Source organism: Arvicola amphibius, chromosome 3, assembly GCF_903992535.2.
Source record: "Arvicola amphibius chromosome 3, mArvAmp1.2, whole genome shotgun sequence".
Taxonomy (NCBI): Eukaryota; Metazoa; Chordata; class Mammalia; order Rodentia; family Cricetidae; genus Arvicola; species Arvicola amphibius.
The window spans coordinates 24,931,962-24,948,041 of NC_052049.1; the positions used below are offsets into that span (position 1 = coordinate 24,931,962).

A 16,080-nucleotide genomic window follows, 5' to 3' on the forward strand; every position below is an offset into this window, starting at 1 on the left:
ACTGGAGAATCCCTTGGATTGACTTCCTGAAAACCTTCTGTTTGCCTTCCCCAGGAATGGCGGCCCTAGATAGTAAGGCGTCAGGGAAGATGGGCATGCGAGCTGTAGTCTATTACATGACTACCACCATCATTGCTGTGGTGATTGGCATAATTATTGTCATCATCATCCATCCCGGAAAGGGCACAAAAGAAAACATGTACAGAGAAGGTAAAATCGTCCAAGTGACTGCTGCTGATGCCTTCCTGGATTTAATCAGGTATGTCCTTGTAGCCCTTCCCTGGGGTATACACTGACCACTCAAACCCTCATATTTTGGGATGCCAAACTCATAGTTTGGGATACCAAACTCGCAGAGAGGTATCTGACTGAACCAGCCCTGTCAGTCTTGACATGGAAGTCACATCTCTCCTTTCCTCTAACGGAAGTTGATAATGAGGGTCTAGCTTCTGATCTCACATAGCAGATGTGAAATGAACAAGAAGTGAATGAGCCCTGCTGGGAGTTCCGAAAATCTCGTCCCTAAGCTATCTGCACTGCGCAGTTCGCCCTGGACTAACTGGGTGTTCATTCATGCGCTTTTCCCAAATCTTGCTCTGTAAGGTAGTTTTTAGCAGTGTATGACATGTTCCTTAGATTTCCGATTTAAAATGAGTAGTCTGCATCATCATCCACGGTAAACAACAGCGTGGCTCAGCCAGGACTTCCGTGTTCATCTGACCATTCCCTGAGATCCTTCTTCTATACTATTTGCAAAGAAAGGATTTGGCAGACAAGTAATAAAAAGTTGGAGGATGTTCTTTGGCCGTATTCTATAAACCAACTGGACCGCTGATTACAACTGAGTCTTCTCAGTTGAAGTGAAGAGGATGATCATCAAGCAAGCCAAAGTTTGAGACTTCTTTCTTTCTACACACTACATATTCCAAAGGAACTCTGAAAGTCAGCCCTGGGTGACTTTGGCAGGAGAATCAGGAGGTCGAGGCCTGCCTCACCTGGGCTGCAGAGCAAGATCCTGGCTCTAAACAGGTTCCAGGAGGCCCCAAGGAATAATGAGATAAGATATTTTGTCACCACCCTTGACTGTAAGGGGACACACGAAGAGAACGGACAGCAGAGCTCAGGAAGAACTGCCGCTGTAGGAGACAGGCCTCAGAGTAGGAACTCTAATAGAAGGAGATGGAAGAAACTTCAATCAAACTGAACAAGGCAAGGGCTGATGGGATATGTACACGGACCTTTTTTATCTTACTCTGTAAGCTGTCAGCAAACACCACTAAACAAAACCGAAAGGAGTCAGAAAAGAAGCAAATCCATATACTAATCCATACAGGTTAGGTCCTATGGCCCAGCACAGAATGCAGGATGGATCCCCAGGACAAATGGAGGATGTCCTAACCCAGGCCTTTCTAGATTCCTGTCTGCTTTGCATTCTCCCACTGTGTGGCACTAGTCTTTCTGGTCAAAGCCTAACTTTTTCTTCCTCTTTCCATCTTACCTGCAAAGTTTCCTGTGCTAGACAGCCACTCCCAAGGGTTCCCCATTGCTCGTCTGAAAGAAGCTTCCCAAAGGGACTAATTCCAAATGTCATTTCACGAGCGAGTCAAGAGACGTTTGGAGAAGAGGGTCTTCTTTATGGCAGCTCTCCATTCCCACCAGGACAAACCTGTGTCACCCAGCTGTTAGCCTCACCCAACCACAATGAGACCTTTCCTTGAAAGCCTCCTCATAGAGTAGATCCCAGGGCACTAAGGGTAACAGCTGCCTGATATCTCCTGCCCAGTGAGAGCAATAAGGGAAGGTAATGTGCAGGGGGGAGTTAGACAGAGGAAAGGGAAGGGGGAAATGATAGAACTGTATTATGATTTCAAAAAATAAAAAAGTAGGATGAAGATCCCTGCAGATTAGTAACTGATAGCTATGCTTTTATTAAGTTCATGAAGCTATTAAAACATTTACTATGTTTAGCTTGGGTTAGGAATATTATGTTGTCTGTCTTTGTAATTTTTACCTTTGGAAGCTGAAATCTTGTCATCCCCAGCCTGGTTGTCCCATCAGAGCACTGTAAGTTTCTATCTTTTGCCCCAGTAAAGAGTGTGTGGCTGTCCTGCCCTTCCCCTAGCTTGGGCGTTTATCTTAGAAGCTCTTTGAATGTACACTTGCATCATAGGGGGAACAAAAACCCCACAGAGCACAGATTGGAAGAAAAAGAAAACAGGAGGGTCCAGATAGCAGCAAGAAAGAAACAAAGCAAATATACCCTTAAAGTATGAGTTCAACGGCACACAGTCTCCAGAATCTCAAGTTCATGAGTCATGTCTCTTTCTCCCAGTCTTCAATCCTAGCACCCCACTGACAGTTTAATCCACTCCCCTCCTTAACAGATGAATCAACCGAGACAAAAGTGGTTGCCATTGTTTTGGCCAGTGTCACATTCCTGAGCAGGACAGTTTCATCCTTCTCAATCACCACTCTGACACAGTCTTGGAGGAAGTGACAAGCCTTGCCACAGAGGCCTCAAGTTCATATACTGGGTCAAGCTCGCCACTGACTCCCAAAGAGCCTCAGACTCTCCAGGATGCTGTCTCTAACTCCCTGAAAGCCCGCAGAGAAAAATATGCCATGATGCTGATAATCATGCCTTTTGATTCAGATCTTTTGATCCCTAGACCCATAGCACAACAGCAACATAACCACTTTGGGGTACGTCCAGAGGCAGCCACCTCTGAAGGCGAAAGCATCTCTGTTCTCACTGATTCTTCCAAGCAATGAGGTTTTAATAATTTACTGACTGGAGAATCTCATGAGCTGAGAAGAGGATGTGGGTGCTGAATTCGGGGCTTCCCTGAAAGATGTGAATCTCATGGACCATACCTGTATCCAGTTTCGAGTCACGTATCTCTGTTTCTCCTTTTGCTACTTGATTCAATACAGTCTTTACCTTAAACACAAGGAAGCAGTATTTAAGGGACAGAGTTACTATTGGGGAAGTTTTGCAAATGACTGCTGTTTTTCTCCTCAGGAACATGTTCCCTCCCAACCTGGTGGAAGCCTGCTTTAAACAGGTAAATGCTCTCCAGCTACCAAGTCACCTTTTAAATTCTTCTTGGGGGACTGGAAAGATGGCTCAGTGGTTACAAGCACTGACTGCTCTTTTAGGGGACCTAAGTTCTGTTCCCAGTACCTATGTCCAGTGGCTCACCACCACCAGTAACATCAGCTCCAGTAGATCCAACACCTCTAGCCTCTCCAGGCACCTGAATTCACATGCACACACTTACACTCACACACACACACACACACACACACACACAATTAAAAATAATAAAACTTAAATTCCTTTTGGACATATCAAGCCAGTGGGACTCCCTTCTCTTGCCTTTCCATTCTCTAAAGTACGAAATACTTCTCTGGCTAACCATATGGAAGGCACCAGGATTAATGGGAAACTTAGGTGACAAAGGTCCTTTACTCATATTAAAGGTGGCCTGGTTGCCAGGCACACACATATTGCACACAAACAGCATATTTAGCCTATGTTAATTTTAAGAGGACTAATGGGGGGGGGGGCCCTCTTTTCTACCCCTCCTTGGGCTCCCATGCAGAAACTCACCAAAGCAAGCAAATTCAATTGTAAATAAATGCACTAACAACTTGCTTTAACGATAGACAGATTATTCTAGTTTCTGGGTTTGATTTAAAAGCCCCTGGCCTACTTATTATGAAGAGCCTTGGGTAGTCTAGAGAGAGGAACCATATCGAAAAGGAATGGCGCCACCGCTTACGGAACGCCTGCTGTGCGCCAGGCACCAGTGTTATACTCAGTCTTCCCACGATCACCCACGCGGCCGCTCATTTATGAGGATGGGGATTATGTAATGAGCACAAGCTCTCGCAAGTCGTAAATGGCAGACCCAGAATTCGGATCCACGTCTTCTCTCCTCTTCCTACTGCTCCGTGTTGCTTCCTAGAAAGCAACCCAGAGATTCCACCTGGAGGCCAAGGTCAGGTCCAGCCCTCTCTGCCTCTTAGCTTAGCAGTTCTTGGCACTCTTCTTGGTAGATACAAATAACTCCCAGTGTTGGGAAATGCTAACCTCACTTGATTATAAATGCTCTACTGGCCAAGCTACACAATACATGGTGTCGGTTCACCTAACCTTTCTGCTTGGGACATACAAAATAAAACCAAACCCTTACCTCCTAGAGAACTTTACATATGTAAGACACCATCTTCTCCCCCTTTCTTAATGCACAAGCAGATTGCAAGATCAAAACACACTCCCTTCAAAAAAAAAAAAAAGAAAAAAAAAAGAAAAAGAAAGAAAGCAGTGGAACACAGGAGGACCCCAAACCCAAGGCTAGCTTAGGCTCCAGAGTGAGTTCAAGCCTACCCTGGGTGAGTTAATGAGGCATTGTCTCAAAGCATAAAGCAAAGGTCAGGCCAGATGGCCTAGCTGGTGAAGGCATTGTCACCAAGTCTGGTAATGTGAAGTCAATCCCTGGGAGCCACGTCCTGGAAGGAGAGAAATGACTTTCCAGATTGTTCTCTGATCTCCATATGTGCACCATGGCGTGTGTCCCTAACCCCACTAGATAAATAAATGCAACCAAATTTTAATTATTACAAAAAGAAGGATGTGGATACAGTCTAGGTATGGAGAGCTTATAGAGCACATTCAAGACCCTGAGTTTAGTTCCCAGGACCACAAAAGTAAAAAAATGCTCAGGCGGCCAAAATTCTAACCTCCTTTATTCAAGAACTACAGTAACAATAAAGAATAAATCTCTTTCAATCCAACAAACCCACCAGGCATCGTGAGTCTGTTCATGAGCTGGCAATGGATGACATCAAAAATGCTGATTTCTAGATCTGTTAGATGGGGAAAGTGATGACCTTTACAGACTTGCGTTTAGTTCGGATGCATTTGCAGGACTGTGAGGGGGAAGCAAATGTGTCATCCTAAGGTCTGTTTGCCTTAGACCAGAATGCAAATACAGTTTCTGAGGAGGCTCTAACTGTGCCCAAAGGTGAAGGGTAGAAGGCTTAAGACAGGATGACCAGGCTGAAAATGTGGAGAATCCCCAGAATTCACAATGCCGGAAGGAAGAGACTGAGAATTGTCTGTAAAAGGATTGTGTGTGTTTTGAAAGTGACCAGCAATCCCCAGCATTGACAGCTGACCACGTCCTTGTTTGGAGATAGTGGTTTTCCAATAGACTAGAAAGTCCCCTTCTCATTCTTGGTACAAAAACAGCCAAGTACTTCATGTGTAGCCATGCCTTCCTTCCTGGATTCTAAACCACACACTGCTGCTTTACTACCAACACTATCAAGGCCAGGGCAGCAATTTCACTTGTCTGGAGATCACAGGGGGACAGGCCTCACTGTGGCCATCCAGCAATGTTCTCAGCACTTGCTGACCGGAACTTCTCTGCAGGAGCTACAGGGAAAGAGCATGGCTTGGCTTAGGAGAGATAGAACAAGAAGGTTATCATCTCCAATTACTAAGCAAGGAGCTCTTAGAATAGGGACTTACAGCATCAGGAAAGTCTTGAAGACCAGGCGTTTAAGGACTTTTCTTTCCCGTTCTCTGAACTTTCTAACCCTGAAGGGCATTGCCACTGGACAGCTTTAGTCCACATTAATGTTGTACGTTATGTTTACAAAATGGTGTCCCTTGTGGTGCTTAATTTGGTCATTGCCACAAGCCTGTGAGGTAAAAATCAGTGATTATCTTGTTTCACAGCTGCGGGATATAAATTGAAGGATGGTAAGTTATTTGTGTATGGTCTCAAAAAAGAAAGAAAGAAAGAAAGAAAGAAAGAAAGAAAGAAAGAAAGAAAGAAAGAAAAAAGAAAGAAAGAAAACAAAAGGATTTATGAGTATTTGAGTCTGTGACTCTTAAAATTTTCATAATCATTTTACTAAGATTTCAGAAGAAAGCAAAGGTCCGTGTGTGTGTTGATTCTGACATCTTCAGCCAGGTATTCCCTCCTTACTGCAATTTGTTTGTATTCGAGTGTATATGTGTGTGTTATGATTCATATGTGTTTCAGTGTGCTTGTCTGTGTTGAGAAACAGCGATTTGTCACAAATGAAACAGGTGATACATAGGCAGGTACATATAACGCGGTTCTTTGAATACAAAATAACATATAATAGGACATCTGGACAGCAGGGGAGTATAAAAAGACAAACAAAAATCAGTTGATTCTGCTGTGCTTCTTATTTTAAGTTTAAAACCAGCTATGAGAAGAGGAGCTTCAAAGTGCCCCTCCAGGCCAACGAAACACTCCTGGGAGCTGTGATCAGCAACGTGTCGGAGGCCATGGAGACCCTGACCCGGATCCGGGAGGAGATGGTGCCTGTTCCCGGATCTGTGAATGGAGTCAATGCCCTGGGCCTCGTTGTCTTCTCCATGTGTTTCGGTTTCGTGATTGGAAACATGAAGGAGCAGGGACAAGCACTGAGGGATTTCTTTGATTCTCTGAACGAAGCCATCATGAGACTGGTGGCGGTGATAATGTGGTACGTATTTCTGTGTGCCCCCTAGCTGTGTACGAGATGCTTGTTGTCGTGGACGTGTCTTCTGAGGAAGATGCCACGAAGCCAGACGGCTGGTTGCAGGGATCTTTTTCTGGAAACCACAAGAGAGTTGGTGTTTTCCTGGCACTGCAGAGGCCCTGCACTTCCTTGTTTTGAAAATGCTCGGCTTCCTTACCCCATCCACCACTTTACATGTGCTTAGTGATTCATTCACAGTCATTGAGTTTGTAGTCTATGATAAGAAAAGGGCACCGAGCTTACTAGCTGCAGCAACAGAGAGCCGACGAGGGTACACTGGATGGATCTCACACACTTTTGGGTTTTCAAGATAGGGTTTCCCAGTACCTATAGAGCTAGTCCTGGAACTCACTCTGTAGACCAGGCTGGGCTCAAACTCACAGAGATCTGCCTGCCTGCCAAGTGCAGGGATTAAAGGTGCGCACCACCACCACCCGGCTAGCATGTCAGACACTTTTAAGGAAGACAAACAATGATCAAGCAAACAAATATCATATTCCTGAGTCATAGGTGCAACGAAAGAAGTGAAGGGTGAGAAGGCGTGCCATTTGCTTTGGGTGGTACAGAAAGGCCCAGGGTGGCTTTTTTGCTCAGATCAGAATGACTAGGCACATCCAGTTGTACAAAAAGATCATTCCCAGTAGGAGAAAAAGCAATCGCAGGGCCCTGGATCCTTGGGAAGGGGGCGATGAGTTTCTCCTTCTATTTGAACTCTAAGAAAGAAATATATGTGACAGAGCTATAGCAGTGTATCACAAATAATAAAAACCCAGAGAGATATATTCTTATTCATGCTACATAGCAGCCTACAGAAGAGCTCACAGGAAGTATTATGGGCTGCTAAGCCACAATTTATAACAGAACTACCTTTAATAAAATCCAGAGTAGAAGACAAAAGAAAGGCTAAGTCCAAAGGGGAGAGCATTGACTTTGGAAAGTAAACTGTCCCAGCAGGGACAGAGCCCCTTGCTGGCCTAGGCCTTGTGTGGGAGTTGGTTTTCATTCATTCTTTATTTTTAATAACTAGGGTCCTTCTTGGCACCTGGGGCAGGAAGGCATCCATCGCTACGAAAAGCATTCACTCACCAACATGATTAAAAATATCCTTTGTCTCCAATGCCCCCGAAGCCCATAGAAACCCACTTCTTAGGAGTTTGCACAAGATGAATATGAACTTGGCACAAAGACAGGTCAGAATGTGGTCCCCACAGGAGCCTTCACTTGGAAGGCCCCTTTGAAATCCTGGCTGGGCTGAAAGTGGACATTTATCTTCATATTATTAAAATGCCCCCACCTTTCACCCCTTCCATGAAAGGAGCTCATTCAAGGCCACTGAACGAACCTCACATGGAGCCTTTCTAGCTCCACGCTCGCCTACACACTCCACATTGAATTATTGCATTTCTGAGAACAGGTACTTCTGTGATTTCCTGGCCTTTGAAAGGAGCGTTGTATTTCTTGGGTTGCAGCAAGTCCTCCGCAGTTCCCAGCAGACCCTTCTCCTACAGGGTGATTGGCTTCTGTCTTTAGCACACATCACACAAAGGGAGTCGAAAGTAGACCTTTGAACAAGTAGGGTTAGTCCAGCATATAGGCGTCACTGCCGGGTCACTTGCCCATTCTTGCAAGGGACTGTGAGTAACAGCCTGTGGATAATTACTTAATCTGAATGCCTATAACCTGACTGCAGTCCATACATCCACACACTTTATTAAATTTAATAGCTCTGTCTTTATTTTATGGTCTTCTATTTATGGTAAGTGGTACTAGAATTTAGTTTGCATAGTAACATAAAATTTCCTGTGGAAGGAAATTGACTTAAGTATAAAAGGTGACTTGAAGAAAATCCACTAAGTAATATCTTAAGTGGGACGTAACTACAGAAGAAAGCAATAAAATGGCCCTAGAGCAGTCAGTGGTTCTCAACCTTCCTCACGCTGTGACCCTTTAATACAGTCCCTCATGGTGTGGTGACCTCCAACCAGAAAATTACTTTCGTTGCTACTTCATGCCTCTATTTTGCTATTGTTACGAATCGTCATGTGAATATCTGTTTTTTCTGATGGCCTTAGGTGACCTCTGTGAAGGGTTGTTCGACCCCCTAAGGGGGTTGTGAGCCACAGATTGAGAAACACGGCCTTAGAGTAAGAAAGCTGACCACATGGCCACTGGCACAGCGTAGCACAGCGTGGCTTAGCGTACCTCCTGCTTTAGCTTGGGAAGCAGGCTGTGGTGTGGAAAGTGTTCTGAAAAGTACCGGTATTCGTGTAGTGGTTTGTTTCAGGTGCCTGGCAGGAGTCAAGAGGGAGAGGGAATGGCAGGCATCTGAAGATCCAAGCAGGGACCCAACTGTGTCTGGGAAAATGGAGATGAGGAGCAAATATTCTTCTCCCTCCTAGGGTCTGAGGCCGGTGGGGATAGGGTGGGGTGTCCTACAGCGATTCAGAGTGATTTAGAAATCAGAGGAATTCTGTGTTTTAAACAGAAAAGAATGACAGCTGTAGTCTCTGCAGGGCTCAGTTTGGAAATTCCCCGTCTTTCCCTCTTTGGTTTTTTTTTCTCCCCTACTGGGTAATAACCTCTAATTGATCCCGTGCTGCTTCCCACAGGTATGCACCTCTGGGCATCCTCTTCCTGATCGCTGGGAAAATTGTTGAGATGGAGGACATGGGTGTGATTGGCGGGCAGCTGGCCATGTACACAGTGACAGTCATCGTCGGCCTCCTCATTCACGCCGTCATCGTCCTGCCCCTCCTCTACTTCCTGGTAACCCGGAAGAACCCCTGGGTTTTCATTGGAGGGTTGCTGCAAGCGCTCATCACAGCTCTGGGGACCTCCTCAAGGTGTGTGTGTGTGTGTGTGTGTGTGTGTGTGTGGCTTGCTCCTCTAAGAAAGAGTGTCTAGTCGGGCTGTGGTGGTGCACGCGTTTAATCCCAGCACTTGGGAGGCAGAGGCAGGTGGATCTCAAGGAGTTCAAGGCCAGCCTGGTCTACAAGAGCTAGTTCCAGGATAGGCTCCAAAGCTATAGAGAAACCCTGTCTTGAAAAACAAAGAGAGAGAGAGAGAGAGAGAGAGAGAGAGAGAGAGAGAGAGAGAGAGAGAGAGAGAGTCTAAACCTTTACCTTGCACCTGAGCCTCATGGTTAGGGTTAAGTAGAGGCATTTTATTCTGGGTTTTAAATTTCAGAAACATGGGTGGTGGTGGCGCACACCTTTAATCCCAGCACTCGGGAGGCAGAGGCAGGCGGATCTTTGAGTTCGAGGCCAGCCTGGTCTACAAGAGCTAGTTCCAGGACAGTCTCCATAGCTACAGAGAAACCCTGTCTCGAAGAACAAAAACAAACAAACAAAACAAAGAACAAACAAAAAAATTCAGGAACATTGAATTGACTTTTTTTCACCTCTGATACCTCCTTGGGATCCAAGGAAGGGCTATCTGTAAATCCTCTGTGGGGTGAAAGGGAAGGAAGAGCCCTTTTCTATCTACTATCTTCCCTTCTTCTGTTGACATCTGCCCAAGAGAAAAGGTAGAAAATGATGTGACCCAGGCATCCGTGGAATAGGAATAATCACGAGTAACTCCTCAGAGGAATCCAGGCGCAGAAGAGTAGCCAAGTGACCCTGGGACGATGCCACACTGCTCTTAACTCCCTAGTTAGACAAGTGGTGACTTAGGACACAAGAGAGGAAGGAACTGTCTGCGAAAGACCAAAGGCGAAACATAGAACTGTCGGGAACACACGGCTGACATGTCCTGTTTCGCTGTCCTCAGCTCTGCCACCCTCCCCATCACTTTCAAATGTCTCGAAGAGAACAACGGAGTGGACAAACGCATCACCAGATTTGTGCTCCCTGTGGGGGCCACCATCAACATGGATGGGACCGCCCTCTATGAGGCTTTGGCTGCCATTTTCATCGCTCAAGTTAACAACTTTGAACTGAACTTTGGACAGATTATTACGATAAGGTACAAGGGGAGATTTCTCTCCGACATTCTCTTCAGAACGCTTTTAACAGATGAGAGAATGGGCAAGGTTGGGCAAAGAAACTGATTGGGAAGGGACTCACACATAAAAAGGAGATTGCTGTTGGAGGGAGCAGTCTTGGGTTTAGATGAATGTATTTTTCAGCTTTTAACTTCAGGTGAGAATATTCATTCAAATAATACAGAAGTGTATCACATGCAAAGTATAACTTACCTGTTACCATATTGAATCTTTCTGTTAGATACCCATTGTCCATGACTGATTCCAAAGACCTTTTCCAATGTAAGGACACATACACACTTTCTAGTAATTAATCATATCACATATACCATGTACTCCTTGATTGGTTTGTTTGTCAATATAGAATTTACAGGTATACCTAGCTCATTTATTTATTTATTTTTATTTAATTATTTTGTATACAGTGTTCTGTATGCATATATGCCTGCACACCAAAAGAGGGCATCAGATCTCATTATGGTTCTGAGCCACCATGCAGTTACTAGGAATTAAACTCAGGACCTCTGGAAGAGCAGTCAATGCTCTTAACCTCTGAGGCATCTCTCCAGCCCTACCTAGCTCATTTTCTAATATCTATAAGATATATAGTATGAATTCTGTTTTAAAATATTAAGTTAGCCTCCAACTTTAAAACATTAAACTATGCCTGTAGGCAATATTGAATAATGAAAACACACTTAAAAACTGGATTAGTTTATTCTCTTTGGTTAGTTGTTTGACACTATAAGATAAATGACAGATCATACAAGGAAGGCAGAGAACCCAATCTTACAGAGACTCATTTAACCCATACCCAAGATGTCCAGGGAAAGGCAATTTCCACCTGGTGCTTTTCTCAGACCTCTTGGTTTCCTCCTGCAGAGGCAGCTACCATCCCTTGCAGTTTTCCTTGTACCTGCCAGAGACAACCCTGTGTCCCTGCAGATTTAACCCGTTGCCCTTCCTTGCCTGGTGGAGTCAGAAAGACTAAGGGCAGCTGGAGGCTTTAAGACTCCAAGTTCAGATCAGCTGTGCTCTTCATTGTTGTGGGCTTGAATTTAGCTAATTGTAACAGTGTTAGAAATAGGACTTTGGTTTTCACAGTTTCTTAGTGGTAAAGATCCCTGTGTATAGAAAAGGTAAAACAGTACTACAGGATCCTCTGCCTAGACCTACAGATTAGCACGTTGCGGTGCCTGTGCTCTCTTCCCCGCTCTCTCTGCCTTCTTCCCTCTGTATTCCTGCCATGCTACATCACTTCTGCATCACCCAGCATTCATCTCCTAAGAATAAGGGTATTCTTCTACAAACCCACAATAATATAATCTCAAAAGTACTTCCAAAATACCATCCTATCTTGATTTCCCCAGATGCCCCCCCAAATGTCCTTTGCAACTTTTTTTTCCTCTCAAATCTCGATTTTATGCCTTAAAATACGTTTTGGATCTCTTTTCATCTCTTAATCACTCACCCCACATTTTCCTTATGTGTATTTAGAAGTAGGTTATATCCTGCATGCGTGTGTATGTAGTTAGGGAGGGGTAATAGCTGGGGCATACGTTAGAGTAAAATGATGAAGTCAGGTTTCTATGGCCAGGGATCATAGGCTTACCAGGGATCAGGAGGCTCAGTCTGGAGGCTGGAGGTCAGTGTCTCGCTGCACTATAACCTCTTCCCAGTCACACCTTGGCATATCGACTGAAAAGCCCTGAGCTAAGACCAAGGCTCAGCTGCGTGTGAATTAATAATGAAAAGGGTATCAGTGACCTAAACAAGATACAGATGCAGTTCTCTGTAAGGTTTGCCCCACCAAGCCTTCAAGGCTGGGCGGTGTTCCACAATGTGAGGAATGACGGCTGCAGTTCCAGTTTCTAGGTGACCCCCTCACCCAGGTGCTCCGTGACGACTTCTCATCGCTTACCGGTTTTTGCCAGTGGGAAGAGGGGGAGTCAGAGGTTGGCCAGTCACTGCCATCTGTGTTTCGTGAGTTAGAATCTAGGAGGCTGGCAAGCGTCAGTGTCAAGGTGGCCTTACCACCTAGGCATTCTAGTGCCACAGCAGGGAAGGAGATGGGGGAAATCATGAGCAGTTTAGATCTTGGCAACGCTCTCAGGTCACCCTATCAAGTAAATCTTAGACACTTGACACACATGCAACTGGGTCCATACTGACCGCACACACACACACACACACACACACATGCATGCGTGCACACATGCACATTCACATTCACCTGTGAGTACCTTGGCAGTGCTGGGCTAAATCCAGGGCCTCACGCATGCTGGGCAAATGCTCTATCAGGTCATCCTCTTCTGCCCCCTTCAGACCTTACAAATGACTGGAAGAACATAGAAAAGGGCCCAGCCACCAGTTTCTTTACTTAAACATGGCCACAGTAACAAAGCCCACTCCACAAGGGTCGTTGTGAAGATCAAATGAGGCAAACCATGCTCAGCTTATCAGCTGACACATAATGAAAAGTGCATGGTTGATTTTAGTTAGTATGACTCGGTTTGGTGAATTGCTTTTACTTATTTATTTCCATTTTTATAAAGCAGGTCCTCCACTCAAGCATGGAGACCCGAGTTTTGCGAGGTACTCCTTGGTAAACCTTTCTGTTTGGGTTCTTTTGTCAACAGCATCACAGCCACGGCTGCAAGCATTGGGGCAGCTGGGATTCCTCAGGCTGGTCTGGTCACCATGGTCATCGTGCTGACATCTGTGGGCCTGCCCACAGATGACATCACACTCATCATTGCGGTGGATTGGTTTCTGTGAGTATTCGGGGACCACGTTCTGACTCACTCCATAGCTCCCACCCATAAGCCCATCCCCTATTTGCACCCCACAATTCTAGAATAGCAAACAGTCTAACGGGCTCGCAGAAGAACAGAGCAAAAGACACAGTGGTTTGTAATTAAATCTTCCTCATCACCTGCTCCCCAGTCCTTATGGGGTCCCAGCCTCACAGGCCATGCAGACTCCCTCCTCTCTCAGCCTGTAGGGCGCATCTGGTCACTCTCCCTCCCACTCCATAAAGCCACTCGGAGTTGGGAAACCTAGTGTCTGCAAAGCTGACATAAGTCAGCCAGTCTCTCTCTGGGTTGCACAACACATCCCCTCAGCAGCTGGAGCTACAGACCCCAAATGCCAGCTCAGGCTCTTCCTCCTTGTGCTTCCCATTACAGAGGGGTAATTCAGGGCAGATGTTGTGTCTGAGACCCATGAGTTGAGGGATAGCCATGCAGATAGAGCTCATATCATCAAGCGGAATTGATCTGACGCTCTGAGGAAAATCCCGAGAAATGTACCTACTACATCCTTAGACACCACCATGTAGGGCCTGCCTTCATGCCTTCTTCCCTTCCGGGGACATTATCTATTCCTAGTCTCTCATAAAGTCCATCTACTGGGGAAAACGTTGTTTAAGGGTGCCCAAAGAGAACACCTAGAAGGACACATTGGATCCTGGAGTCTTATGGGATGAATTCACTAGAGCTAGGAAGAGTCCAACAGTGTATGCCAAGGCCAGGGGACATAAGATGAGTTCCCGGGTTACTTGGCTCAGTCAGCCTAGCTAGCTACCATAGTTTCCACTAGAAATGCAGATACCCATGTCCTCTGCCTCCTATTGACACTCTAGGGCTGAAATTCAGTGACAGGTAAGAAAGAATTCAGTCCATGGTTTGGCTCTGAGGCATCTATTAACACCAGCGCTCTGGGGCTGGGCTGGGGCTGTAGCTCGGCTGGTAGAGGGTTTTCCTAATGGGCATGAGGCTCTGTGTTCATTTCCAGTCCCTCGTACTCCGGGAGGGAGAGGGGGGACGATTGTGCAAACCTGTCATCTCAGCGTGTGCTAAATGAAGTCAAGAGGATCAAAAGTTAAAGGCTGTCTTCTGAGGCCACATGACTTCAAAGGCAGCCTGGGCCAAGTGAAAACTTGTACAACTAAAAGCAAAAGGACTTTGGTAGAATACAAGCTTCCACTCTGAAGATTTTTTTTTCTTTTTGTCTTCATGCATAAAACTGATTGAACTGGGCAGCATGCTAAAGCTATATAGTTTACACCCATTACCATAGCATAAAAACTCACACATGTTTTCATTGCTCTTAGAAGGTAGAATAAGAATTCATTATGTGTTGACGTAAATAACAATTTTTGTGTGAAAAATAACCACTTCTAGACAAAAAGGTTATTGAAAAGAATGGCACAGAGTTAGGTTTTGTAAGTCCCAAAACATCCTGCTTAACGCCAGACAGCTGCAACTCTCCCGACGGCCTCTGCATCCCATGTGCTATGAGGTTACACATCATGTAGTCCATGCAAAATTTACCACAAATTCCTGAGAAAATAAGAGTAAAGGGAACAAACGAGACCATAGTATTGCTAAAAAAAAAAAAAAAAAAAAAAAAAAAGGTTTTTATCCTAGCACACCTCCCCAAGGAGTCTCTGTTCCACGCTTTAGAAACCATTAGTACAATGGTAGGCTAAGAGAGGAAGGAGAAAAAGTTAAATAAAAACAGAAGTGGCTAAGCTGGAACAAGAGCTTGCTGTGTAAACATGAAGGTCTGAGTTCCATCCTCACACGGTACCTGTTAAAAAGAAACAGGGCATAATGGCACCGCTAACACCAGCACTGGCACTGCATGGCATAGACAAGAGGACTTTGGGAAGGGCTGGCAAGCAACCCTTGCTAAGTTGGTGAGCCCCAGGTTCAACAAGAGACCCTATCTCAAAAAATAAGGTAGAAAATAATGAAAGACCACACTCTGGGCCTCCACGCATACGTGTACGCAGACGAGCTCACACACACACACACACACACACACACACACACACACACAGGCAGGGGAGTCAGCTCTCGCTGTTCACCTTCTGTTTATAGCCAGACTAATTACTGAAAACTAATCACCTACTTGCCCTTGTAGCTTTTGATAGTGACTTGTAGGTGTGTGTCAAGGATGAAATCATTCTGTTGGAGGAATACACACTGCAGCCAGCTCCCAATGGAAGCTGGGGTCTGCTGGTGCTCACAGGACCCTCTCTTTTTCCTCTCTTCCTGCCCCACCTGCAGGGACCGCCTCCGAACCACCACCAACGTGCTGGGTGACTCCCTCGGAGCAGGGATCGTTGAGCACTTGTCCCGGCAGGAACTAAAGAACCGAGACGTTGAAATGGGGAACTCCATGATTGAGGAGAATGAAATGAAGAAGCCCTATCAGCTGATTGCCCAGGACAATGAGCCTGAGAAACCCCTGACTGACAGTGAAACCAAGATGTAGACAAAGCCTGGGGGCTTCTCTTGAGCACCCGGTGTTGGAAGGCTCTTCTGCAGTGTGTCCATCTCAGTGAGCCCGCTCACGCAGTGAGCCCCTTCTCCTTTCCCTCCCTACTCTGATAAGATTGGAGAATGTCCAAAAACAAGGGAGGGCTTGGCAGCAGCCAAAACATATAGGTTTCAGACCACATTTGAAGTTTTTAATTCATTTCCTGTTATTCTTACCAAGTAAGTTACTGGAATCAAACA

At 45.5% G+C, this 16,080-nt stretch overlaps 1 protein-coding gene across 4 annotated transcripts in view; it reads left to right on the top strand.

Annotated features, from left to right (window-relative positions):
* Slc1a3 (solute carrier family 1 member 3) overlaps positions 1-15,835 on the top strand; it is a 72,001-nt gene extending 56,166 nt beyond the window's left edge. For 2 of the 4 annotated variants that reach the window (XM_038323042.1, XM_038323043.1), the window contains 7 exons: positions 55-259; positions 3,023-3,065; positions 6,239-6,531; positions 9,177-9,410; positions 10,339-10,533; positions 13,192-13,326; positions 15,628-15,835. In XM_038323042.1, the coding sequence (XP_038178970.1) occupies positions 55-259; positions 3,023-3,065; positions 6,239-6,531; positions 9,177-9,410; positions 10,339-10,533; positions 13,192-13,326; positions 15,628-15,835 (1,313 nt within the window). The remainder of the gene's footprint in view (positions 1-54; positions 260-3,022; positions 3,066-6,238; positions 6,532-9,176; positions 9,411-10,338; positions 10,534-13,191; positions 13,327-15,627) is intronic. The other 2 variants (XM_038323044.1, XM_038323045.1) reach the window with 2 other exon arrangements.
* The last annotated feature ends 245 nt before the right edge of the window (positions 15,836-16,080 follow it).